Here is a 26977-nt window from a genome sequence, read left to right as displayed (position 1 = left end):
CTCTCGCCCTTAATCGTCTCTCTTCCCTTTCAAAACAATCACTCTCATTCATCACTAGAGCTTTACGATTAGATATATATCTAAAACACACCTTCATTCCCACTCCCACAATAAACTCTTCCATCACAAATATTGCCATAACGACTCCGAAAGATCTCCCCAGCTCCACTCACATGGTTATCCCCTTGGTCGAGTTCCCAGCGATGCAAAACTTCGCAAGAGGCATTAGGGGTATTGTAGTTGAACTGCCACCTGTCAGTGAAGTTGATTCGCATTCCGTTTTGACTATCTCAAGCTAATAGTCAAAGCCCCCCCTCCCCCTCCCCAGAAGCAGCAAAGCTTTCTGAACTTTCTACCACGAGCCAATAGATTCATGGACGCGTCATGGTAATTACTTCATTCCAGCCAGCTTCATGTATCGCACTAACGTATACTTGACCAGGTCCACATCAACGATAGGACTCGAAACTTTGATGCGGCACAACAAAATAATCATCGGACGGCGCATATCAAAGGTGCAATTAGACTAGAACCGATTGACTGTAGCGATACAATATGCGGGGGCAGGTAGATGAAGGAAGGGAACAAGTTGATAAACTGGGTATTAATACAATGCTTCTGGGACGGCGCAGTGAAAGTTTGACGGAATAGATAAAGAAAAAGAAATAAATTACAGAGCTTTCGCATATACACTGGAATTAAAATCCCTTAAGGGAACACAATCTTTCATACCTCTTGAGTTCTATATTATGAATAGATAGTTTCTAGTGAAGCTGTCGCTAGTTGTGCCATATCATCTTGATATTCATCAGAGTTTTATATAAGGTCTGTCTCTCGATGATGTACTTGAGTAACACATCTGATCTTTCTTTCATGAACACAGCACTGCTTTGGAAGTTATCCATGTGCTATCGTGGACATACGAATTGTTTCCATGACCTGAAATCTCTCCTACAATTGCAGTGTAGCGGCCTTGATGAGGGCACCCGACAGGGACTTTTCCAAACAAAGAGAGTGTTTCGAATTGAATGTCGAGAGATTGAGAACTTGTTGCCAGGTAGTCGCCCAATGTGCGAGTCAGGCTGTTATGCTATCGTTTTTGAAAGCATTATCTACTGATGCAGAACGTTTGCAAATATATAGATAATCGCGTAGACACGCCATTTAAGAGACCAGAGTGGAGGCCAAAGCGATCGCGTATTCCCTCCTTGCCTCAACCTTTACTTGTATCTGATCAAAATATTTAATCAAGCCGTTGCGGTCGAATGGTTCTTCGAATATGCTGCCGCTTGGAAGCTTCTCTGCTGGGATAGATATTGTTTCAATGGAGGGGTCGGAACAGCGTATCGAGTTAGCAGATGGACAGTAGTTCTGTCATATATCAAGGAGGAATTCGTATACGGTACGCGCTTATGAGTGAGAGTTAATCCGCATTGTGTGATAGGGGAGAGTGAGTAGACGATTTGTCTGCGCGCTTCCTTACATAATCGATATTTCAATGATCTTTGAATTGTAAATAACTGTGTTGTGTTGGTGTTGTGTTGCTTTCGTGATAATGCGAGTTTCAGATTCCTGATGTGACGTTAGAATCTTTGCCGAGGCCTTGTACATATATCTATCACAATACTTCTCTCTCGTACACTGTAAGGCTGATTTACTACAGAAATTTCGATGGCTAAAAGGGAATCGCTGACCTGGTGTTTTCAATCTCATTGGACAGGATAATGAAGACTCAGGGGCGCTAGGTATCATTTAAGTAGTACTTAAAAGTTTCATCATGCGGCTTGAATGGTAAAAAATTTTCAATTCTAAATGTTGCTGTCTTCGTGCGCCAACTGTTTTCAGCATTGGCAGAAATACCGTCAAGGTCATATCATTAATGCGAGTTTTCATCCTCGAATCTGCGGATGAGGTAAAATGATATCGACTCTCGCAGCCCGCAGCTCTGGTGCAGAAGAGGAGAGAACAATGTAACGATACCTAATGATTGTCCAGTTATTGGACGATGCTCGAAACAATCAGAGGCATCTTCGTCCGGCTAAAGTACCTATACCGTGCAGAGGACTCGGTGTGGTTCACCACTATATATAATTCGACCAATATTTGATTTTAGGGTAATGTGTTTGCACATTTGGGTTGCACTCACATAGCCCAGTGGCGGCTTATCATGGTGTTCAAGCCTGAAGCCTTATAGTGACGATAACATGAGTGGACGATAGGCGACGGGAATCGATTCTTCAGTATTTGGAAAATAGCATCATATTCTGCCTTACATACAACCTTCAAAACTTCCACCTGAGGAGAAGTATAAATAAAGGCTGCATGCTGGGCTTTGAAATCTCCTCGACATGCTCAATTTCATATTTTAAAATGCCTCTATCCGCGTCGATCTCAGAGCGAAAAAGTTCGAATTCACATTCCTATTCGGAAAGTCTAGATATGGCCGAGCAGGGTATTGGAAGCTGTTTGGAAATGCATTCAATGGCGGGCCCCTCCTTCAATTACGAGACGACCAGCAGGCCGCTTACCCCCCCGTATTCGACGAAGACAGACGTAGAAGGACTTGAGTCCTCTCATCGAAGTACCCAGCATCGCACATCATACGTGGATGTGTACTGACTCTTTCTAGACATCCCGTGCCAGTCTAGTATATCGCTATGGTGGCATAGACTCACAAGATGCATCAACCCAATCAAAGATATCTTTCCAGTCAAACAAACGCCGCGAGCAAATCTTTACCAAGTTGAATATGACCGATTAGAATATCCGAGTTGTGAGTGTCTTCAATCCGTCAATCAGACACTAATTTAATTATTATTGTAGACCTGGATCAGCCGAAAGGCTGGTCACGAGTCGCAAACTTTCTTGAAAGTTGCGATAGTTTCAGTATTTATCGTGTGTTTGCACCTCTTCACGCAAGAGTATTGTGATTTCGAATGAACAGGACCTTAGCACTACAGAAAATACTTCATGAGTTAGATGTACGTGATGCCCAAAACGGAGATAAATCGGACCCACTCAGAGAAAGTCCTCAAGCTGAAGCTCTGGAACTTGAGCGAGAGACGATAAGTCTGAGTTTGGAACAAGAGTTACTTGCTTATGGTAAATCATACCTCCTGGTTGCTTTATTTGTCTTGAGCTAATACTATACAAGGTGCACTTTTGATACAATTCCAGAAGTTGAAGTCCTTTTCGTCGACACCAGAGAAAGATCACCTATCTGTTTATAGGTGGTTTTGCGGGGAAAAGCTGGTGCATCTCGATCAATACGAATGGCTGCGTCAACCCGATGATTGCATCTCACTCGTTCCACCACATAACAACCGATTGGAAAGATTTGTTGAAGATAATTTGAATACCTGGCCAATATCATGGTTTCAAGTTGGTTCTATCCATTGCGCTTCCCAAATCCTGAACCGTGCAGTGCAATCAGCTAACAAACGTCTCAGAAATGCTTGCTCGTCACACCTAAACGCAAAACTCCTACAGAAGAGACCGTCAAGTTCTTTTCTACTTTCCGCATCAGTTTGTTGTCAAAACTACTGGTTGTTTGCATGACAGTATTAATACTGCTCATACCCGTATTTCTCCTTTTGACGATACCGATGGAGGCAGGATGGATGGCATTTGCCGTTCTCGCATTCGTGCTTCTTTTCAGCGTCATGATAAGTCTACTTACGGATGCGGGCACTCAGGAGATTTTCGTGGGAACGAGTGCTTATTGTGCGGTGCTAGTTGTGTTTTTGGGAAATCTCAAAGGACCGGCTTAGCTTTTTTTCAAGAGTTGAGGGGTATAAGAGAGGGCAATGAGTACCTATGTTACTTGCTCTATGTCTGAAGGGCCAGCAATTCTGTATTTCGTCGCCAATGTTTTGTTCAAGGACGCGCATTGGTACTAGCACATAAAGCGTTGTGGATTCATAAGAGCTGATTAGTCTCCGAATGTGAGGAACTTTCTATTTTGCGCGTCAAAGAATTCCAGAAGCCTCAAATTCCAATGAGTGTTCGACAGTTGATAATGAAGGTGCAACGCGTCCGACGACACCCCCTTGATGGGTCCTGACGCGATCCTGGTTGAGGCTTATCTGGCCCTGGGGGGGGGGGGGGGGGGGGGCCTCTTTACTCTTTGATTGGCCGTGAATTGGAACTCCACCCAGCCTCGCCCCTCTGACTGCGTATCTAAGAACTGTGGCCATAGCTTATCGCACCTCGTCAGTTCGTGACAAAATCACTGTTTTACCACCATTTTGCTGGTGAGGTCCTTTCAGGCTTTGAGAGAATGGCAGTAAGATGGTTGACCCATGAGCGCCAACCGGAGCAACGCTCATGTGCATCGTATGAAAAGTAAACCCCCTGTCAGAGAGCTTTTGTGGTCATTTCCTTAAGGAAAGGCTCTCGTTTCCTAATCGATTGATTGGACTATTGCTAAATCAAGACATGGCTGATTCAAATGAAGCTTGAGATTTTCTGATGGAATTTTACTATATTTGTAGTTGAAGGACCAACGAGTCGATTTTCTAAGTATCTTTTTAATTTCATTCTTAAGGTCTTGCACCTCAATCAGAAAAATAGTGAAAAATATCTTATCTTTTATTTTTTACTACTTTGAATAATGCAGAACTCTCTATCAATTTCAATCAACCACTTGAAGCTTGTAACAAAATGTCAGAGTGTTAAAAAGTTGCCTAAATGAATATTTTGACATGTATTGGCTAGTGCTTTCAACTCCGCGAATTAACGGTTGTTTCTCGAATGCCATCCGCGAAATGGAATGTGAAGGCCTGATCCTTCGACTGCAGTGATTGCTGGCAGAAATGATGATGAGTATTGAAGTATTGAAACAAGATTCTTGTTTCTATTCACAATCTCAATGCTCTGATACGTTACAATAGCCCTATGAAATCCCAGATAAGCATGTCGGAATAGTAGGATAAAGTGCTTATCGACATGTATCCACAGTTCGGAGTAAGAACCGGTAATTATTGATTTTCTACACCGAACACCGATATCCAGACTCCAGAATCCTGAGTACATATATCTTGTGTGGCCCGTTTCTGTGCCATCTTGGCTTAAGTTTGGGCCTTTATTCCCCATACTTTTTCCGACCAATATGTCTCCCGAACCGACTCGTTCCGAAGAGACGACCCCTTTATTGGCCAAATTACCTACGCGATCTATTCATTCTACTACCGATCACGATGCATTACTTACGCGTCAAACTATAGCTATTCGCGTTTCTGTCATTTGCATTCTCTCTGTATTAGTTGTTGAAATAGGCAATTATATGCTCCAAGCACCGCTGGCTCGTACGCTTGAGGACATACTATGTCGAGATTATTATTCATCTGCTCCCCTCTCTGGATATAGTGAAGCGCCCCGACTTTCGATTCCAGAAAGTCATTGCAAGAATGATGTTATTCAAGGGAAATTGGCGATGTTGAGAGGGTGGGATGGAACTCTTGCTTGTATTCCAGGACTGATTATGTCGGTACCGTTTGGTGTTTTGGCGGATAAAATTGGGAGGAAGGCAGTGTTGTTCATGAGTTTGATAGGTATAGGTCTGGGGTTAGTCTGGGTTCAGGTTATTTGTGAGTTACTGGATTTACAATAGTTGAGATGGCATGATAGGCTGGCTGTCAGGTTAGGTCCTACGATACTGATTGGTACAGGCTATTTTGACACATTTTTTGATATAAGATGGATTTGGTCGGCAAACCTATTCACATTGATTGGAGGCGGCTCCGCAGTTGCGAGAACTATGTACTATACTATTATCGCTGATGTAGTAGCCGAAGAACAAAGGTGCGTGCAACCCAATGACTCCTTGTTTTGACATAATTTGTGCTAATGAAAGACACACAGAGCTACAGTTTTCTTTCAAATTGTGGCAGCTTCTCTAATAGCCACTTTAGCTGGTGTACCATTGGCCTGGTGGCTTATAAGAATCTCAAACCTAAGGGTTCCTATGATGGCAGCTGTTTTATTCTTATTTTTAGGTGCCCTACTTGTCCTTGTTCTTCCGGAAACTTTACATCTCAGGGAACACCTGAGTAATTCTTCACCAGATCCTGATGAAGCACGAGAAGAAGTAATGGAAGATGGAGCTAGCTCCACTGATAACGAAGGAGCCTTGACAATTTCGAAAAAGAACTGGTCGATGCTTCTTGAAAATTTGGAAGAATCTCGTTTTGTTTTCACGAATCCGAAACTACTCGCACTCTCTGCTACATTTTTGGTCCAGTCCTTGCACGGAATCATGAACCAGTTTCTTCTTCAGCTTGCCTCGAAAAGACTTGGCTGGACACTTGCTGATGTAGGTGCTGGCTGCTCCTTCAATTCTCACATACTGACGTAATGGCATAGGCAAGTTTTCTCATTCCTCTCGCTTCGATCACAAACTTTGTTCAATTGGTCCTTGTTCTTCCTGCAATTTACGCTATTCTTTCGAGGCTCCATTTGCAAGCTGCTGTGAAGGATCTGATGGTTAGTCGAGGCTCTGCTTTGCTTATGGCTTTGGGAGCACTCGGGCTTGCGGTATCCCCGCTCGAGGTTTATTCGTCGTCTGTAAGTCGACACTGTTCCAGTACTTCTGAACTCCTCTTCAACTATCAATGATCATAATGCCGTATATCGTGACTAACGAGAGTAGCAACGATCATATTTTCTCTTGGAATGGGTCTATACCCAGCCATTCGATCTCTTCTCACTGACTTGGTGGACCCGACACAAGTCAGTCGATTGTATGGTGTTCTTGCCGTTATGGATACGATTGGCGGCATGGTCAGCAGTCCGTTAGTAGCAGGAGCTTTCAGCTCAGGCTTGAAAAGAGGAGGTTTGTGGAGCGGAGGGGGGTTTCTAGTTGCTGCAGTTGCATATGCCGCCGCCGGACTTCTAACTTTGTCAGTCAGTGTAAAGAAGGATGAGAGCACCATTCACGAAGATGTGAATCGGGTAGTCGATGAGGAACTTTGATGCAGGAATACTTTCTGTAAGGTATGAGGGGATACGTGATAGGAATTTGTCGGTATGTAATAGAGGCAACATGTGTATATTAAATGCTTAGATAGCGTTGATTAGAATTGGAATTGAAATTGGGAGTAATTTTTTGGTAATGGTAAGGGGTACATATATTCAAGGAGATTTGAATAATTAGGTAATGCAGATACAGTCTCTTACATGCAATACATACTTTATGGAGTTCAATAGATCTCAGCTGGGGCAAAAAGCGTGAGCGATTGAAACAAGTTAACTGGTTCCCGGGTGAGGTCTACTTCTCACTGGAGACGAATTAACCCCTCGCCCAGATTTGTATTCAACTTTAGCTACCTAGCAGAAGCTCCACTCACAATCCTTATTATTATTTGACCACGGAATATTCATACACTGCTTGAACAATTTGAAACCCAAAAAGAATGAACAAAAAAGAAAAATAATGTATTCAAGGTAGTCTCGCCGTCTTCATTGAAGTTTCAAGTCAAAGCGGGCCCTCTTGTGATTGGTCATCAGGAAGTCCAAACATCTTTCTTAAAACACACCTCGCACAGTCTCTCCTTGAGCCACCAAGATCAAAGCACAACTTGAGACTCATTCAAAATGTTGACCTTCGAGATGTTTTCCCTTCATTTTCTTAATCGAATATCTCCTCACAAATTACAAGAAAAATGCAACTTCCAAATGGTGTCAATCGCAAATATGCCATCTTAGCAGGCTTCGCTCTAGGATTGGCCTGGCTTTGGTTTGCTTTCGACCGTCCTCAAGTTATACCTACACATATCATCTGGAATGCCAATTCGGGTGGCCCGCAAACGAACATACCTGCTGCCACTTTAGACCAACAGGATGTATTCGATTTCCCGCATGTCAATTCCGAGGTTATGAGAGCAGTTTGTGCGACACAAACTTGGAACTCGAGCGTCATATTTACATGCGATAGCAATCAAGGAGGAGTTGGACATGTGCGAAACTCCATACTTAATTGCGTGCGATATGCAATTGGTGCAGGTGGTAGCTTGGTTATGCCAAATATCAAGCTGAGGGAGGATATTCAGGACTTGAACATGATGCCCAGCGAGGAAGGGGAGAAATCACACATGGGCAAACGGCATGGGCTAGGCTGGAAGGGTCTGGATTATATGTTTGATGCGGATCATTTCAAAAAATCTTTGAAGATGTCATGTCCTGAATTGAATGTCATCGATCATATGGAACAAACAGTGAATGAAAGAAGACGCGGGCTTCAGCCTGAGAGCTTATTCATCAATCGACCAACAAGTGGATTAGAACATCCAGAGGAATGGCAGGAAAAGTTACACGTTTGGATTGAGAAATGGATGTCACCAGCACCACAATCGATACCAATAGTTGTGGATCTGGAACAATCAAATCTTCAATACCCAACTCATGCCGATGGCCATGTCTTCGCTCATGAGTTTGGACAAATAATGAAATTCCGACCTGATGTTCGTCGCCTTGCAACCTCAACCCTACGCGAAATTTCAAACTGGTATGATGTACCACTCAATGTCAGCTCCACAATTGTTACCCCTTCATTCTTAGGCGTACATTTGAAGACTGAGCCGGAGGGAATCGAGAAGCGACATGTTGCTGCCGCTCCATTTATGCACTACCATGGTCAAGCCGAAGCATACATCGCACTGGCTAAGTCGATGAAAACGCCACTCATATACGCTGCCTCAGGTGATATTGATTCTACTCATAAATTGGCAGTTGAAGCTAAAACTTATGGCATTGATGTCACCCACAAAGAGGATCTTCTAAAGAACCACGAGCGAGAAGAGTTGTCTCATTTGAGATGGGACCAGAGAGCTTTAATTGACTACCTGGTGGTCTTACGGGGAGAATATTTTGCTGGTGTAGGCCATTCAATGTTCTCATGGAATGTAATGTTGAAGAGACATGAGTCCGCGCTGTTGAAGCAAAAATTGCACGATGAAACTTATGCTGATGATTTGAGTAGTCTCTATGGTGTTAGAGAGAGCTATTTGGACTCGGCAAAATGTATGTGGGCTTAATTTTGTTTGGATGATTTGCGTTGGAGTAAAGGATATTTTGGAATACATTGCTTGGATAAGCAATAGGCTATGTACAGAGCTTGCTGGGCTTGCTACTGTTGTAGGTTGAGACAGAATTTAATATATTATCACATTTATTTCTTCACGTTTGGTATCTTCTACATACTTCAAATTCTCATTTATCGACGTCGTCGCATTTTTCGAACACAAAATCCATTCTATTCAAAAAAACAATTCTTCGATGCATTTCGATTTTACCCCACAATCACACTACATTACGGCTCCTATGTGCGGAATTGTACACTAGCGGACCACCCCTCTAGCTCCCGCCTCTACACGTCATTATCTCAAGAGATCTTCTTAGCAAAAGCTTAAAAGCTTGCTTTATAGATGGATGAACAGTGCTTGCTGATCCTGCTGATAAATTTGCGATGTTACTCCTCGATCGGAAGAGCGATTGTTTATATTTGTACAAAACATTCATTGGCAGACGTTCTCAACAATTTCGAGTGAAAGAGTTGATGAGGAAATTATTGATTCATTGTATATGTTTAAAATCCTATGATCACTAGAGTAAAATGAAGCTCTCCACGATTCTCACAGCCGCAAGCCTCCTGCAGTGTGGAACTACACAAAACACCCCCAGTTCCGGTGACACTACATTGAACGGAACATTTGGCTATGCAGGACCTCATAACCTACGATACGACACAGGTATCTATGGACCCCCAGTAGAAGAATACCATTACTTCTACGACCAATGGCCTATTGGGCTGGCGATCTCCAAAACTGGCCGAGTCTTCACATGCTACACACGCGGCACCTACGCCTACACACTCGGAGAAGTAGTTAATCAAACTGCGGAAACTGCATATCCTTCTCTGCAGCTGAATACTCCTCCAGGAGGTCTCTACAGCGAATCAAATGGCATACAGTTTGGATCTTCGCTCCAGGATTATTTCATTTCGGTTCAAGCACTTTTTATAACGCCCGATGATACGCTATGGGTTCTCGATACTGGGCGTCCGACAATTAATGAGAGTCAAGCTCCCACTATGCCATATGCTGTTCCTGGAGGTCCGAAATTAGTCGCAATCAATCTATCCAATAACTCTATTACTCGAATATACACATTTCCATCCAGTGTTCACTACCCGGACTCTTATCTTAATGATCTGAGGTTTGATCAACGCAAAAATATTACAGAGTCGGGAGGCGGGATTGCGTATTTAGTTGACTCAAGTAATGAGGGGAGAAATGGTTTTATAATATTGGATTTGGGGACTGGAGAGAGTTGGAGGATGTTGAATCAACATAAGAGTGTTTTGAGGGTGCAGGAGGATGTACCGAGTTATAATGGACAACCGTTCTATCTGAGAGAGACAGGGATGGGAGTGGGATTTCAGCAGGAGGGATTGGACGGGTTGGAGTTGGGGTTGTGGGGTGATGTATGAAGATCCTCTGTTTATCTTTTGCTTTACTGTAATTTCATGCCGGGAATAATTACTTACGAACTGCAGATCCTTTACTATTCCCCTTTGACATCTAACACTCTCTACAGCATCCCCACATCCTACCTCCTAAGCAATCCATCTACCTCCTCTATCGCCTCTAAACTCGCAATGGACAACGTCCACAATCTTGGCCAACGTGGCGGGAATTCTAATGGCTTCGCATCCGATTCTCTGGGCAACATCTACATGCTCATGCCCTCCTCAAACGCAATCTATATCTGGAACAGCACCATATCGCAAGCAGTACCATTTGTAAGAGATCCGCGGATTATCTGGCCCGATAGCGCGAATGTTGGGTTTGATGGTTACATTTATTGGAACGTTAATCAGTTGCCGTATCAGCCGAATTGGAATGAAGGGGTTGATCGGAGGGTTAAACCGGGTGTCATGTTGAGGTGTAAATTGCCCGTGGGGGTGGGGAAGAATATGAATTTAGGGTAGGAGAATTGAGGAGGAGTTAAAGAGGAGACGTGTATTGGTAGGATTTGTGATGTTGACTTCTATTGTGCTGACGTATGGCCAATACGTTTGTTTCCTTGAAAGAGCTAAATGGTTCATAAAGCCACAGGAGATGCTCACTGGCTGAAGCTAGGAATGATAGACATAAGTAGGCCTTTCGGCGCATGGCCAAAAGACAAACCCTAGTCAACAAAGTAAAGACGGAAAGAGCTGATATACAACAAAAACAACTATAGTAGTAATTGGTTTATGGGATAATATCTTTTAATGAAAAAATCTAACATTTGTTGAGATTAGATGTGGTTATATAGATCATATAATGCTTTATAATCTAGATTAATGAGTAGGTTTTATGATCTATATAACTAGACTTTATAGTCTTTATAATTAGAGTTTGTATCATACACATACATACATAAGGTTATATATATTTATATAGTTGTAATTATTTAGTGCATTAGTATATATCGTCACTTTCATTATTAATGGCAAGTAGATAAATATCATAGTGCAGGGGGGGTATTTACTAGATAAGATGGATGATATACTATAAAGAGTGAAGAAGAAGGCGGAGGGACCCCGACTGTTTGGGGTATGGATGCATCCACACAACTACGTCTTGAACCCGTGACAATAAGTACTACATCAGATTCCACCAGTATCTATGTTCCTCTTCACTTGCTAACCATAGAATAACTTTTGAAGAAGAGATTAATAGAACTCTGATATCAGATTTTCTTCTCTTGTATTTCCTTTTCAGTTTTTACTACATTATTCGTTTATACTTGTTTATTAGACTCTAACTAACCCAGTGACTCGCTGTCTGTAATATTAGTAGTAAATTTATAATAGATTCAGTCCATCTATAGCTAAGCTATACGGGGTACGGGATATGTTTATATGTGTTTGTTTGACTGAATGAGATAAAAAAGAAAAATCTATTCTCTCCGAATGCCCTCCGAATCTACTTTGATAGACTTTCGTTTTGTTTTATACTTATTATAGTTTGTGATATCTATATTTCCGAAGACGATTAACCTTATTCTGCTCTGTTTCCAATCTATGAGTTAGTAATGTGTATCCTGTCTCCTACTCACCGTGGTGGTGCAGATCTCCTTTCTCCGTTTCTTCCTAGGCGTCGTCGACATCTCTTGTGTAACCCCCCTTTTAAATATATGTATATATATAAATCATTTGATAGGCTGAAACATGGTCTCATGAATGAGTATGGCTCGTAACGAAATATTGTCCTATAAAACGATTAATCCAATCATACACTCCGTTGATATAAATGAGACAACTGGTTGTTCAATCCTGTGTGCATAATTACTGTTTATCCCTAGCTCCCTGACTCCTCGTCTTTAGGCTTAACGTATCAGCTTTTCAGATGCGTAACAAAATTGAATAGAGCCAAAGCCGAATATACTCCTGTATAGTAGAGCTGTAATTTTCAAGCAGATGTCTGCACGTGATCTTTGTTATCGGCACATTTAATATAGATAGTAATTTGAACTGACTGTTGCCATTAAAGGAGAGTATGATCTTCTTGTTGATAGTTTTGAAGACTATCCTAGGAAACAAATTGATGTTTGAGTAGAGGCTGTCGCTTTTGTCTATAGCTTATTAGATTCGAGTACAGCGGTTTTGGAAGATGAAGTTTGTTGTGAGTTTGAGAAAGATCAATCAGAATGCTTTTTTCATTGGGTAGGTATTGGATGTGTTATAAATGAGCCGCTTGACAAAGAATTACCTAAAATCCCATTTTGAAAAAAAGATAATTATATTTGAGAAGACGATTGGGTTTGTATGAGTTGTATTTAATTATACTTTTGGAAAAGGAAATAGCTATTATTGCTGAATTCCTAAATAGAGATTTTATTCATCTTGTTCTTTGTTTTATCTGTCGAGTAAGTATAAATACTATTGTTTTAATTAAAAAATAATATAATATATATATCTTTTTAAAGGCATTCAATCTAAAATTAGCCTATTATATAATCAGATCATATGATCGTCGCTTATAAGCTTACGAAAGCGACTATTAATCCGAAAACGACTATTAATTCGAAAACGGCCATAAAATACGAAAACGGCTGTAAAATAAAGAAAACAAAAAGGGGCTTTATTTCGAAAGAATGGACGGATTAGGAAGAGATCTACAAGGGATTTATGAAAGCGGAAATACTGAATTAGAAGGAAAAAGCATAAAAAGAGGCCTTTTTCCCTTGAATATAGAATAAGAGAGATTACAATTCAATACAGATTCTTTAATATCACGTGTCACACTGCTTATATAATCCATTTTAGTCGTTAACCAGAGCCAGCTTCCATTACATACTATTAGCCTATGACCTACGATAGAATACAAAAGATTACTTTTCGATAAGACTTAGGATCTTCTCTTTTAATATTGATTGATTGTTAAAGAATTTGATAATTCGAAAGAAGTATTAAGAAGATAAATCTTCAATAATTATGTACATACGCGAATATACATATGAGCGATCGTATCGCGATTAAGTTCATTTCGTAATATTCTATGCATTAGAATCTCGTCTTTTTACTACCCTTCTTACAATTTCAAGTACATTAAAGAGTATTTGAAGGAACATAGAATTCATTAAAAATTATTGAATACTTCAACGCAGATTACTTGGTCAACACATTAATATTCACCTTGTTAAAGATCTTTTTCAATACTTTACCTCAAGTGACCTATGGATATAGTAAAAACGAATTGACCGATAAAAACTAACAGTGCATCTTGGGTTGACCGACAATTTGCAACCCTACTCCAGAGACTAGAGCGTGTCATTCAAGTGATGGTGAAGGAGTCGTCATATATGCCTTAGTAATTGGTCCTGAAAGCTAGGGGTCCATCAAGGATTTGATCTGCAACAGGATGTGATTGGCGTCAACAGCCACTTCCATGTTTTGAAAGCTGGCTCTCTCTGAACCTCAAAAGGAATAATTACATCCTGAGCATGATTGACCTTATTGCTGTCACATATTTTATGCCGAAAGTAGACATCCATGTGGGGTTCTCATGGCTCTCTAGTTCGTATTTCTCTTAAACTTGCCCGAAATGATTTTAAAACGATATGCTACTGTCGTTAGTGGCGATCGGTAACATTTTCAATATAGCCGGCCGATCTATTCAAAGCTCTAGACCTCTTCCGGCTTAGCGGTGTTCAGGGGTAGCTTCAATGGTCTTGCTTTAGACCCTTACTTCGACCCTTCATACCCTGGACTGCTCAAGGTATCTTCCAACGACACATGTTGCAGTGTCAGTTCATTAAGTCCAAATGACTCGGGTTATGAGTAGAAGCTTTTATGAATCAGGGACGGTAGCAGATCTCTCAACTCATCTGAAGTCATGTGAAAAGGAAAACTTTGATGGGATGCATTCATTAATTGGCATCAATTTTATTGTGCATCCGGATAGCTTCGTAGTACAACGGATAATGAGAACTGGGAGTACGCGGACATGACTTCTCATTGATACAATAAACGAGTAGTCAATATCCAACTTTCGAGTTCCTGGGGTTTTCTTTTGGAACGCTACAAATAGACCACGCAGACGGGTGGCTAGCTGGAGGCTGATCACGGTAGTGTGGCAATTTATCCAATACCTACGCTACTACCTTGCGTTGCATATTTTCGATAGTCGACATTGATATTCTAGTTCGATTCGACTGAGAAATTATGATAATTTCTTATCATACGATGGACTAGCTCTCTTGCTCAGCCTTGCATCTCTATTCCAAGTGGTGTTTAATTAACCCGTCATGCCAGGCGCTGTCGTCGAGAACACCAAATTACTACTGTGAGGTCTTTCCTGTACCTTTTTTATCCTTCGGCTAACCGGGTATCATAATCTCGTTGCGCGGGGGACAAACACATTTTGGATAAATTTACTGGCAATCACTGAAACTGCTCTTGAAGCTGAAGTCTGTAATAGTTATGGCTCGCGAGAGTATCGTAACATCGGCATGGAGATCTTTGACTAGCAATGATTCGAGCCCGCCGACTAAAAATCAGTCACATTTTCCTCTGGGGTCTTGATCTCTACTTTCCATCTAGCTCGCAATTTTGACAATGATTTCCTTTCTAAATTGCCGGGTTGGAAAATAATGTTGTATCACGAGTTTCATTGAGATTCGGTGTTTCCGAGATGATAAGGGCAGTTTAGTCAGATAAGTTTGATGCCATTTCCTACATATAGTACCGTTTGTGAGGTCTCATCGCTCCAACTTCGATTCTCTCTTTCGACAACTGCTTCGGCGTCATCACTCTGTCTTTATAACGTGGAATACAAGCGCCATAATTCTTCACACGTGTGGGACTGGTTCGATTAGAGGCGCCACCTTGCTTCGCATGAGGACATTGGAATGTTAAATTTTCTATTGGTGTACAAATTTCAGTTTACAGCAGTTCAGGACTATCTTCAATCTCGGTACAAACACTTACTTAGAACTTAAACCAACAATAAGGAGCTTCAGATTGATTTACTTTCTGGACAACACCACTAGTCAGCATGGCCCCATCAGCAATACACAACGGGGCGCTATCACCCCCTGGAAATCGCCAATTTTCCAATGGACATCACCTTCCAAAGCTCAATGGCTATAACGACTTCGTACTATCACCAAGCTTCGACCAACGCAGCATGAATGGAAGTGATTACTTCCCAACACCTTTGCTACAAGACACAACTCAAAAGATCATCAAAATGTACCGGTCTGAGCTCGGACAAAGCTCTGATAAATTTTTTCAGAGCTGCAAATCTGTAGAAAGTTTCTTCGACTTTATTGCTACCATCAGATTGTCGCAGATGCCACATCACGGCAGTCGTTGGGACAAGATATTGAAATGGGCAGAATTCTTTACAGGTCAAGTTTCCACATACAGTGAGGAGATCTCCTCGTTCACCACACAGAGTGAACAGGCAACAAACATCATTTATGCAAGCTGCAAAACATTATTGGAGGTTCGTCCCAAAATATTTCAGACTCGAATTGCAAAACATTAACCATCTTCTTTTTGTCCACAGATGGGCCCGAAATTTGTTCCTGTCCTCGAGAAAATATTCGGCGTACTCTACAATTGCAGTATCACACTTGGCTTCCTTGTCCGTCACCATGAGCTTGTACATATAGTTGAAGAGCTGCAAACTGTTTTGGTGGCTTGTTACGCAGATCTGTTGAAACTCTTGACTGGAGTTACGATATATTACACGAGAAGACAACATGGTAAGCTCTCTTCAAATATGTAAAGCTATGATAGACCTAACCGAGAAAGTAGATTTGACCTTCAGCATTCGTACCTTCGACGAATTATTTGGCAAAAGAATTGACGAGTTCTTCTTGCACAGTGATCATTTTGTAGATAAAATTTGGTCAACGAGACTTGAACGTCTAGCTGAGCCTGGAGGTAAGTCAGGACTGTCAGAAAGCTTGACTTAGTTCCTCAAGTACTGACGACTATCTGGTAGATAATTCAGTGGAAGCTGTGAGAAATTTCCTAACCCCACATGATCGAGTTACAAGAATCCTTGCGACTAATCACCGTGCTCACGGGGCGAGAGCCGATTTTACATGCGAGTGGTTTGACAGACCTTTGAGAGAATTTTTACGGAGCGGGAAGAACATCTTTATGGTAACTGGATCCGCTGGTTCAGGAAAATCCGTACTTTCCGAATGGGTTGTTGAAAGGCTCCAAGCTTTCAAAGGTCGCCGAGCGACAGAGGTGATTCGCTATACTATTGGTTTGTATTTGATGCTCTTTTTGTGATAAGCTCTAACACTTTTCAGATGGCACATTAAAAACGGAGCTATCAACTCTTAGTATTGTCAAGGGACTCTTGCTACAAATGCTCCAGCTCAGTGCTGGTGATAAAGCTTTGTACAAGGAATTATTTCACGCATATGAGTTGCATGTAGAAGGCAATCCAAGTACCAAAGTTGAGGACTCATTGTGGGCCGCTTTAGGCCAGAGTCTTCGAACCGATCGCGACCAGACTATTGTCATTGATGGATTTGATCAAGTCTTTGGCGGTGAGAGTAGTGGATTAGTCCTACTTGAGAGATTGCGCACAGTTGTTTCCAAACACCAGAACACAAAATGTATTGTCTTCTCTCGACCACTCACCAAGCCAATCCCCGGAGACTGTTCTCACTTCTCAATCGGCATTCAACATACCAGTCAAGATGTTCAGTACTTTATCGAATCGCAGTTGTCATCGACAATGAATCTGAGCCAAAAGGACATTTCTCTGGTAACATTAAAGCTTGTGCATACTGCCAACGGTTCATTTGTATGGTCTCAAAATGCAATTGATATTCTCAAAAGAGAACAGACACCAGAATCCACAATCAAACGTCTGGATAGTCTCCCGAAAGACTTGGGCCAGCTACTTGATGTCACTATGTCCTCCATTGACCTGAAGGCGCGAGACACAAAGTCCATACTTGCCTGGATCTTGGCAAGCGAGCGCCCTTTACTCATAAGTGAAGTCAAGCAACTATTGGAGATTGATACCGGTTCTTGCCAGCACGTTCCAAGAACAACCCGTGTTGAGGATGATATTGCCACTTCCGTTGGACCATTGATTAAAATGGATGATGGCTTTGTCCGATTCTCCCATGATCTTGTGAAGCAAAACATTATCCAGAGATCAATGTCGGTTGTTGATTCCAAGAACCCGGGCACCTTTCCATTCCATGTAAAAGAGGCCCATTACGACTTGGCGTTGAGGTCGCTAGCTTACATAAAAGCCTCCACTGCTAGACGCTCGGCTCACTTGAGCCTTATTAACATGACAGAAGAGGAGTTGAATGAATTGTTCAAAACATACGAATTCATTCAATACGCCTCCAGGTATTGGGTAATGCACTTCACGGCATCCCCGATGAATGAGGGACCTCAACAAAAGCTCACTCCTTTATTTAAAGCCTGCTTTGCCGACTCTGTCCTCCTGGCGTTAGTTGAAGGAGCTTGCTGGGAATACCAATTTCCACTTCAAGACGCCTTGACTCAATTGCGATTGACTCTTTCTATACGAAGATCTGTACATGGTGAGACTTCAGAGTCTGTTCTCCAGACTTTACTCAACATGGCGCGATTAGAACAAATCAATGTTTCGTCAAATGTAGAATATTACTACGATGCATGGAAGCTTGCGGAAGCTCTTCATATTCCATCAATAGCCTTTAAGTGTGCCCAGAAATGCATTGAAAGCACATCTTCAATTCCTGTTATCAAGAAGACCGAGTTTGTAGTACGGAAGATTGAACTTCTTGAGTACATTGTCAAGGTGCAAAGATCCACCAATTCAGTCAGCCAAGAAACCATAACATTTGCCGAGACTCTGGTTGGAATTTACGATACTATCGGCGAAACAACGAAAGTTACTGAGTGGCAAAAGTACATTTATGAGTTGAACGTAACGGTTCATGGAAAGTCAGCTCCACAGACTGTTAAATCATGGGAGACACTTTCAAGGAGCTCAACTGAGATTAATAAGATGGAGCAAAGTACCAGTAATCTACAGCAAGAGTACGAAGTCAGTATCCGAAACATGAATGCGTCTGCTTCGAAGCGTCTTGAACTCTCATGGGCCATGATTGAAAAGTTTGAGAAGGAGAAGAACACTGTCAAGACCGAGGAGATGCTGATCAATCTGTGGCAAAGCTTGACAAGTTTAACGCATACTTACGACGTCTCCATCCAAGAGAAGAAAATTGAAGCCGCCCTCCGCTACGTTGAGTTCTTGAAACGAGAACAAAGAATAGCCGAGGCAGAGAATATACTTAGAGGCATCCACATTGACCTCGAACATAGTGATATTCAATCTACTAACCTCATCAAGCATACGAAATCTGTTGGTGAACAGTTGCAAAGCATTGGGTCAACAGCAGCAGCTCATCTCGTGTTTGACAATCTATGGGAATATTACGTCAGAAGTGGCAAACAAGAATCTCCAGAGGCTAAATCTGTCTCCAAGAGCTTAACTCAGATTACCGAGACAAAGACAGAAGAACCTACACAGGATCTCACAACGATTCGCGAAGTATTTGAAAGAACTATCGTCAGTAAAGACCCTAAAACTATCGATACTACAACCATACGCCAAGCTACATCGTTATGCGCTACTTATTACTCAGAACAACGATGGCCTGAGATATCCCAGGTGACAAATTCAATTTTGCTTCGGCTTTGGCCATCATTTTTAGGTAACAATGTTAACATACCTCTGCCGGCCAATTTCACTGCAGAAATCTTGGAGCTCCTCAATCGACTGGCCTTCGCACAATTCAAGTTACGCCAACTAGAATTAGCTGAAATTACCTACCGAAAGATATTCTACGCAGTTGTGGCCACTCCAGGGACCTCGGATGAGCTCCTAGAATCTACATCTAAGACGTTGATTGATTTCTATGAGTCGCATTTTATGACTGCAAAACTCATCATTGTTTACCGTGATCTTCACCACGAGATCGAAAAGAGACATGGTAAGACACATACATGGACGATCAAGACTCTGTACTTGTTGGGCGATTTAAGCATGCAAATCTACAACATCGCAGAAGCTGAGAGTGCATATCGCACCATTCATGTCAACCTAGGTAAAGGAAATACGGAAGTCTGTCACAAAGATGCTGTTCGAGCAGCTTTGGCTCTGTGCGTTATCTATGAACAGCAACGCCAGTATGTGCCTGCTCAAAAGATCTGTGGCTCCCTCTGGCAGATGCTACTGAAACATGGAAAGGAGTACGATATCAAGACAGATTTTGCCGAAGATCTGCATCAACGATATGTCCGCGTCATCAGGCAAGCATCTGAAACACATCACAGTTTGTTACGTCAGCTCGCTATTGACTTCCGTAGAGTGTGTGTGACTTTGTACGGTGTTCATCAAGAGATCACAATCAAAGCCACACTTCAACTCGCCGAGCTCAATGAGAATAGTGAGCAGCATCGCGAAGAGGCTATATCCTTGTATGAGGAAGCAGATATCAAAGCTCACGAAGCTCCAAAGGGGCAGATCACTGAGGCCACTTTAGCAGTTGTACTTGCTGCAAAGAAGCGTCTGCCTCATCTATACTCCATTTCCAAGCTCTCTGCGTCGACAGAAGCCATTACTTTGTACAAACAAGAGTTCAACAAGTCTCATACGGAGAAGGGATACGTTTATTGTGATACTCTTCTCTGGCTCGGACACTTAACCAAAGCATTGGCTAAGCAAGATAAGCCAGAAGCTCTTTTGGAGGCCCAGCAAACTCTTCAAGTCTCGATCCTGGAAGTTCTCAAGACCGAGAAGAATTCTCAGATCTTATCAGACTCAGCAGTGAAATTTGCAACGATTTACAAGAATGCAAGATTTGAGTCGGAGGCAGTGAGATTGACGAAGCAATTGCGCTCACAGGCAATCTTTGCCCATTCCAATCTAAAGCTTGACCCCAATTTCAAGCTGGAAAGCTATACCTGGGGTTTCCTGGTTGCTTTCGAGTCAACTGTCACAGAAAGAAAGGAAATTTACTCATCGATCATGGCTGATTTATTCATGGAAGTCTTCTTATACCAAATGTATCAGCGCTCGATCTCTCAGAAGATGATTTTGACAACTGTCCTCTCCTATGCTTCCAAGCTCCTTACATTCTTGATGGATGTTGAAGATGATGCTGGAATCGAGATTGCTAACAAATCTATCCTTGAATACTTCGCAGCTAACTTGGATGTCAAGAAGAACTTGAATAGCAATACTCTCCGCGAATTCCTGCGCATAGTCCTCATAAATCTCAATGAAGGCGAAGCCGAAATCTCTATCTTGCGAGCAGGTCTGGATGCGACAAGTGTCCATATGAGTAAAGGCAAATTTGCAGAGGGGCAAGAACTTGCTGAATATGTCGATCGCTTTCAGAAATTCTATGGGGGCTATGATACTCTGCCTAAGATAGATATGGGTCTACGCCTAGCGCAAGCTCTGGTTGGCAACAGAGCTAAGCAAATCAGTGATGTTCAGCTTCGCGCTTCTTCGGTGGCTTTGTCGGGATCAATCATGAACCAAATTATTCAACAATTCCGCACCGGCAAAATCCAGGTCGTGGATTTGCCAATTGAGCAGCTAAATAGTGTATGCGGCCTGCTTGGAGAAATTCAAGACCTAGAAGCTCTTGAGGTAAGCATATTTCCCCCCTGATCCCTCATTTTGTGTAAATCCTAACAATAAATCACAGTGGCTGCTTACTCAACTCTGGAACTCCCGTCACTCGCAAATCTCTTGGTCTTCCTCCACAATCGTACATATTGGCCGCCTCCTCGTCGAAACACAATTCTCCAGCGGTAATCAAGACCAAGCTATCCATCTCCTGGAAGACATGTGTTACAATATCCGTCGTGTATGGGGTCCACTCGATTCCACCACTCTCGAGATGCAGAATCTGCTCTCTGCATTCTATACCGCGTCTCCCCATCCAGACCTCAGAAAAGCAATGCGTATTCATGAAGACATACTTTGCAGTACCGTCTCCGATGCCGGCGATGAGTTGCCCAGAGATAAAGTATGCACTATTGCCATTGCGCAACTAGAGTTGCTGAAGAGAGCTTATTGGAGAAAGGGGACTTGGGATAAAGATATAAGTGTATACGTCGATCTTTGGAGACAGATAGAACAAGAGTTTGAGAGCGAAAATGCGTGGAAAGAGGCAGTGAAGGCTCTTCAGAGTGTTGATAAGTGGAGTGTCAAGAAGGGCGGAAAGGGCGAGAAAGATGATGAGTTTGGTGTTTGGAAGAGACCCGGAAATTTCGAATTCATGATGGTGGAGGAGGGGAAGAGAAAACATTCGAATATGTTGAGGAAGGTTAGTAGTATTTGGGGATTCTCTTGCCATAGTCAAAACAATGAGAGGGAAAAGGAGAGTATCTGATTTAAAGCTGCTGGAGATGAAAGGGTAATTCCGAAGAGAATGTGAGAAGGGAAGTCCAAGGGATGTCTCTATTCACTGTTTGGTTTCTTCGGCTGTTTCTTTGGCGTTTTGGTATAAAACTGATTGGTTTCTTTTTGATTCTTGTTCTTCTGAGAGTCATAATGTATGGGGTTATTTTAGAATTTTTCATAGCATTAACACAAGTTTTTTATCGTTCATCTCATCATTCTCCAGATTTGTTCTGTTTGAGCTGCATAAAATATATACACTTTCTCAAGCTACTGGCTCCTGCAGTTTTTCACGCCACCTTAAGCTTTGTGAAGCCAGTGCTTTAGTTAGCGAAGCCCAGATTGCTTAACTTTCAACGTGCATCATCAAATCGCCCATATCCTTATTGCAATGAAAAGAAACACGCTCAAATTACACACAAGCACGCAAGAAGAGGATTTTCGCCAAGACTCTTTGATTATTATGGAAACTCCCTTGGCTGACGTTGTTATAGATTAGAGAAAGGAGTCTCAAACAGTTCGGATAGCTCAAAATATTGACTCTCAGTGGAGCCCATCACGAAGAACCCATAAAACATCTTATCACAGCGGGCTCTTCATCCCCATTCCGGCAAATGTCAATCACGGAGTGACATCTCCCGTGTGGGGTCCCCAGAAATTAGTTTATTAATAGCCGGCCCGAGCCTCCGATTATCCCCTGAGCATAGATTTTTGATGTGGAATTTCTCCGTCGGCCAATCTTATCGTGTGGGTTCCTGATCATGTGGAAGTACTAAAATGTTGTTATATGAAGGATCGACAGGGTATAAGGATGTTTCGGAATAACTTCATCTATCGGAATACTACCCGTTATGGATCTTTTCGGCATTGTGGGAGGGTTTTCCCTTAGCTTCTTTGGTGGAATTTTGGTATATAGATCTGTTGTTCTGAGTACAGAATTTTTTTGGACATTCATATTGTATTTTTTACTTTTGTAGTACAAGTCTCTGTGATTCGAGAAAAGAGGTAATCAATCATGCTTTTGAAAAGTCTCATCTCCGCGATTGGAGCCTTTGCCGCTTCGGTGGATGCTACAATTTACTATGCAGGAGTAGCTGAGAGTGGTGGAGAGTTTGGAGTGTATAGTATGTGTTTCTGTTTTTATTTCTATCTTCATGATCTAGAGATAATCTAGATCATGCTGAACTTGAAAGGTCTAATGCTAATTCTAAATAGGTGGAACGGGTACCGTGGGAACAGGATTGCCGGGGGTGTTTGGCCAGGATTATGCTTTCATTAACAAATCTGCCATTGATGTTTACGTGGATAATAATAAGGTAGGTTGATGACTTGACTCAATCTCGTATTTTTCATAGCAATAATACTGCGCCGAGAACTGTGGAAAGTATCTAACAGCTTTCAAGGTAAACTTATTCCGAGTAGCATTCCTACTCGAGCGAATGTGTCCCCCTGCTACTGGCTTGGGTGCTACATTCGACGAAACAGTAAGTATCTTCAACCCCTCCCTTCATCATTAGCCGAGCTCATATATAAATTAGCATTACGCCTACTACGCGGATGCAATCAACTATATCACCAAAACCAAATCTGCATATGCTATCCTAGACCCTCACAATTATATGCGCTACAATGATCCTTCTTCTCAACCGTACTCTGGATCCGTGATCGGTAACACAACGGATCCTAAGGCTGCAACTACGGCACAGTTTGCTGCATTTTGGGGAGAGTTGGCGAAGAGATTTAAGAGTAACACGAAAGTTATCTTTGGATTGATGAATGAGGTCAGTTGATGTTATGCATATCATGGAAGAAATCAATCAAGTCTAACGAAAGCGTTAGCCCCATGATATGCCCACAAGCTTGGTAGTCGCAAACGATCAAGCTGCGATCACTGCGATCCGTAAGGCAGGTGCTAAGAATTTGTGAGTAATCTAATCATTCCAATACAATCGAGATATTGGCTTATCAAAGAACATAGGATCTTGGCACCAGGAAACTCCTGGACAGGAGGACATGCCTGGACCGAAGGCAGCGACCCATCCAGCGCTTTGATGCAAACCCTCCAAGACCCTCTCAATAACACCGCAATGGACATCCACGAATATCTCGATGTCGATTTCTCAGGTGGTCACTCCGTCTGTGCATCTCCAGCACCAGAGCTTCTCGCTCCTTTGACCGCTTGGCTTAAAACCTACAATCTCAAAGCCATGATTACTGAATTTGGCGGTGCTAACGGTACAGAATGTGCTCCATACATTCAGGGAATTGTTGATTACATGGCGCAGAATAAGGAGTATATAGGATGGACAGCATGGGCCGCTGGACCCTTCTGGGGAACTTATTCGCCATGTTGTACGGATTCGCAGCAGTGGGGAAGTTTGGAACCGGGAAGTCTGGCTTCGGATGGAAGTCCTGGGTGAGTTTTTATATTCGTTGAATGAATGATGCATGTGCTAATTGATGGTAGATTGTATACGACTGTTTGGTTGAAGGTTATTCAACCATTGTTGCCAAAGACGTTGCAGAGGTCGGGAGCGGCGACTGTGCATTGAACTTAGTCGTGGTGTGATACAGGTGTTGTGATTTGAATCAATACCGACGTCACTTTTTGGACGACTTTGTTTTTTGAAATGTCATGTCTATGACACCAAAAGAGTTAGTTCTATGTACATAAATGTGAATAGGATCTTCTATTCTATCCCACAAATGAGATTAAATGTTCCGGAGTAGATGCCCTGACATTAGTGAGTCGTGTGTATATGTATATATTACTAGCGGTCGTAACATAACGATTGCTATACATCGTTTTGAAGATAATAAGTCAGTCAAATGTGTTTTCATTTATTGGATTTCAGATTAGATCAAGAAAATCCATCCATTAGATTTGAATTATACAAATTGTGTAAATGTTGTTTCACAGCGTATTTATGAGCATTTCTTTAGCGTTGTAGTCTTATTAGTGGTTGGTCTAAGCCTTATCACAGATAGCCACGCGGAAGCCATATCGTTCACTTCTAGAAGGGCGGGATCTAGCGGCCTGTGGCTAGTGTGTGGGGTCAATATACGTCATAGGCCTAGACCCCTCAATTTTTCTTGGTCCTTCGTTAAAGACTGCGAAAGGACCAGAACTATATAGATATAAATATGGATTAATGGAACCAATTCTGCGCCGGTGTTCAAAGATATTTCTTTTCGAAAACTATCTCTGCTCCTCATCAAATAAGGTGAACACGCCTTCGAGTTTGATGCCACTTATCTTCTGAGCGCTACCACCCAATTCCGCATAACTGAAAGCATCTCAACAATGTATCAAAACATAATGATCCAATCTTGTACAAAGAATCGGCGCCGTCCCATGCCATGGTATAACAATTCATCATCGCCGCCCTAGAAAATGACACCATCAATGTTACCATGTGTATCAATACACTCATCAATAATTCAAACTATCCAGCCACCATTCGAAAATACACCCTGCCTCGAACATCAACCCCAACTCCGATTGTACGATATAAACCTTGTCGAGTGCGTTACCTGATAGAGTTCAATCGCAGATTCAGAAGAAGGTTCCAGTGTAGCAAATGTCAAATCCGGCACGAGCATGCCCAAATCTTGTAATTGATTTGTCGCACGTTGAGGGCTGGATCTAATTGAGCGGAGGTGGTTGTGGTTATCATCGTGCAATGAGATTTGAGCTCGGCTAGGGAGACTGGAATATGCCGACATTGAAGGTGCTCTACTGGGAAGACGGGAGGATGCTGAGATCGGATATGCTCGATTGGAGGGTAGGCTCGTAGTTCGTGGTCCCGATTCAAGATCAGGCCCTGATATGTCTATTTAATTAGCCGTTGAGTTCTGGATCATCAATCTATGATTTGTCGCTTACCTGGGGCGGCTTTTGGTTTGCACATGACATAAAGAGAAATGGTTGCAAGGAGAACGCTAGTCAGACCAAAGCATATAGCGATAATATCGTCGATAGCAACTAATGGACGGGTTAGTTTTGGGGTAAATGTTACTAGTATGTGGTAAGTTGAAGGATGTTTTACTGACGCATGATGGAAATGATAATTGTTTAGCGTAAGGGGCAATGTCTATCTGAACTGGTTGTAATGTGTGAAGAATAGCTGATGATATGGACTCCTTTATATGTGTATCTGCTTCAAGTACAAGAAATTGGGTTTTGGAAAGACCTCTGTGAGTTCAATCATTCAAAATTGAGTCGGAAGACCTGACAAGACTGCGAATCATAAGGGGAGATGGGCCCCACGGAGTAAAGATCAATAATAGGATTAGCGTAGTCAACGTCACATTACGGAGTCTATAATTAAGAGGATGGCAAATCAGAATGGTATAAAATATAGTCATAAATTGAGAGGATGCGCAAATCAGGCTTGATATCCGATCTTACGTTGCTGTTCATTGGTGAGCTTGCATTTGTACATTATCCTCATCGGCATTGCTTATTCCCATCATCACGTTACGAATGGGATCTTCTTATTTTTATCTATGGACAATCCTTGACTACCTATGGTCCATCTTTGATTACCGATCGATCTTCCCTGAAGAAAAAAACAGATTACACGCTTGAGATCCATTTGGCAACGGGTCCTTTGGGTCCACCAAGGTCATTACTACTACGCCTCCTTGAAGGTAGAAAATCGTTCCAACAATCATTCTGACCAATCGAATAATTTGAAACATACCGTGGTAATTAGGAAAGTTCAAGGAAGGTAACATTTCAGTTGCTCTATTCGTTCATTCGATGGGGTTGTCCACCCGCCGAGTATTTTTGTTGGCTACTGCTTTTCCAAGGCGTTCTACTCCATCCAGAGAGACTCCAATTGAGTACGGTGTAAAATTTGACCAATAAATACACCAAGATTATTCCGGTAATTCGTGTATCAGATATAATCTTCTATATATACAAAATGGAATGATTTTAATATAACCACATGGCATCTGAGCTAATTTTCTATCGATTGATCTAAAAATTCCTCCAAAATTCCTTTGTAGTTGAATTGGTGTTGATTATT

At 42.1% G+C, this 26977-nt stretch overlaps 7 protein-coding genes across 7 annotated transcripts; 6 read left to right on the top strand and 1 right to left on the bottom strand.

Moving 5' to 3' along the window:
* Positions 1–2370: 2370 nt before the first annotated feature.
* On the top strand, positions 2371–3770 carry Bfra_007816 (uncharacterized protein; the record flags this gene model as incomplete). The annotated part of the gene is given in 6 exon segments (XM_037338184.1): positions 2371–2604; positions 2644–2773; positions 2824–2926; positions 2945–3102; positions 3155–3381; positions 3450–3770. 6 exon segments carry the CDS (start codon positions 2371–2373, stop codon positions 3768–3770), a joined length of 1173 nt encoding a protein of 390 aa, XP_037190247.1.
* Positions 3771–5110: 1340 nt separating this feature from the next.
* Positions 5111–6972, top strand: Bfra_007815 (putative alternative oxidase protein; the record flags this gene model as incomplete). Its single annotated transcript, XM_037338183.1, has 5 exons — positions 5111–5588; positions 5670–5802; positions 5863–6313; positions 6364–6583; positions 6650–6972. 5 exons carry the CDS (start codon positions 5111–5113, stop codon positions 6970–6972), a joined length of 1605 nt encoding a protein of 534 aa, XP_037190246.1.
* A 689-nt stretch (positions 6973–7661) lies between these two features.
* Positions 7662–9032, top strand: Bfra_007814 (putative alternative oxidase protein; the record flags this gene model as incomplete). The annotated part of the gene is made up of 1 exon (XM_037338182.1): positions 7662–9032. The coding sequence occupies one exon, from the start codon at positions 7662–7664 to the stop codon at positions 9030–9032; it is 1371 nt and encodes a 456-aa protein (XP_037190245.1).
* A 578-nt stretch (positions 9033–9610) lies between these two features.
* Bfra_007813 (putative major royal jelly protein) lies at positions 9611–10987 on the top strand (the record flags this gene model as incomplete). The annotated part of the gene is made up of 2 exons (XM_037338181.1): positions 9611–10480; positions 10553–10987. The coding sequence occupies 2 exons, from the start codon at positions 9611–9613 to the stop codon at positions 10985–10987; spliced, it is 1305 nt and encodes a 434-aa protein (XP_037190244.1).
* A 4555-nt stretch (positions 10988–15542) lies between these two features.
* On the top strand, positions 15543–21933 carry Bfra_007812ia (putative nacht domain protein; the record flags this gene model as incomplete). The annotated part of the gene is made up of 6 exons (XM_037338180.1): positions 15543–15995; positions 16059–16257; positions 16310–16438; positions 16500–16772; positions 16819–21185; positions 21244–21933. 6 exons carry the CDS (start codon positions 15543–15545, stop codon positions 21931–21933), a joined length of 6111 nt encoding a protein of 2036 aa, XP_037190243.1.
* A 1023-nt stretch (positions 21934–22956) lies between these two features.
* Positions 22957–24493, top strand: Bfra_007811 (putative endoglucanase 1 protein; the record flags this gene model as incomplete). The annotated part of the gene is made up of 7 exons (XM_037338179.1): positions 22957–23065; positions 23157–23257; positions 23345–23425; positions 23480–23722; positions 23781–23863; positions 23920–24357; positions 24409–24493. The coding sequence occupies 7 exons, from the start codon at positions 22957–22959 to the stop codon at positions 24491–24493; spliced, it is 1140 nt and encodes a 379-aa protein (XP_037190242.1).
* Positions 24494–25427: 934 nt separating this feature from the next.
* Bfra_007810 (uncharacterized protein) lies at positions 25428–25998 on the bottom strand (the record flags this gene model as incomplete). The annotated part of the gene is made up of 3 exons (XM_037338178.1): positions 25428–25774; positions 25828–25926; positions 25995–25998. 3 exons carry the CDS (start codon positions 25996–25998, stop codon positions 25428–25430), a joined length of 450 nt encoding a protein of 149 aa, XP_037190241.1.
* Between the last annotated feature and the right edge of the window lie 979 nt (positions 25999–26977).

Source organism: Botrytis fragariae, assembly GCF_013461495.1.
Source record: "Botrytis fragariae strain BVB16 chromosome Unknown tig00000112, whole genome shotgun sequence".
In the NCBI taxonomy this organism is placed as follows: domain Eukaryota; kingdom Fungi; phylum Ascomycota; class Leotiomycetes; order Helotiales; family Sclerotiniaceae; genus Botrytis; species Botrytis fragariae.
Note: the sequence above shows the minus strand (reverse complement) of the source record. Positions and strands in the feature narration are given on the sequence as shown.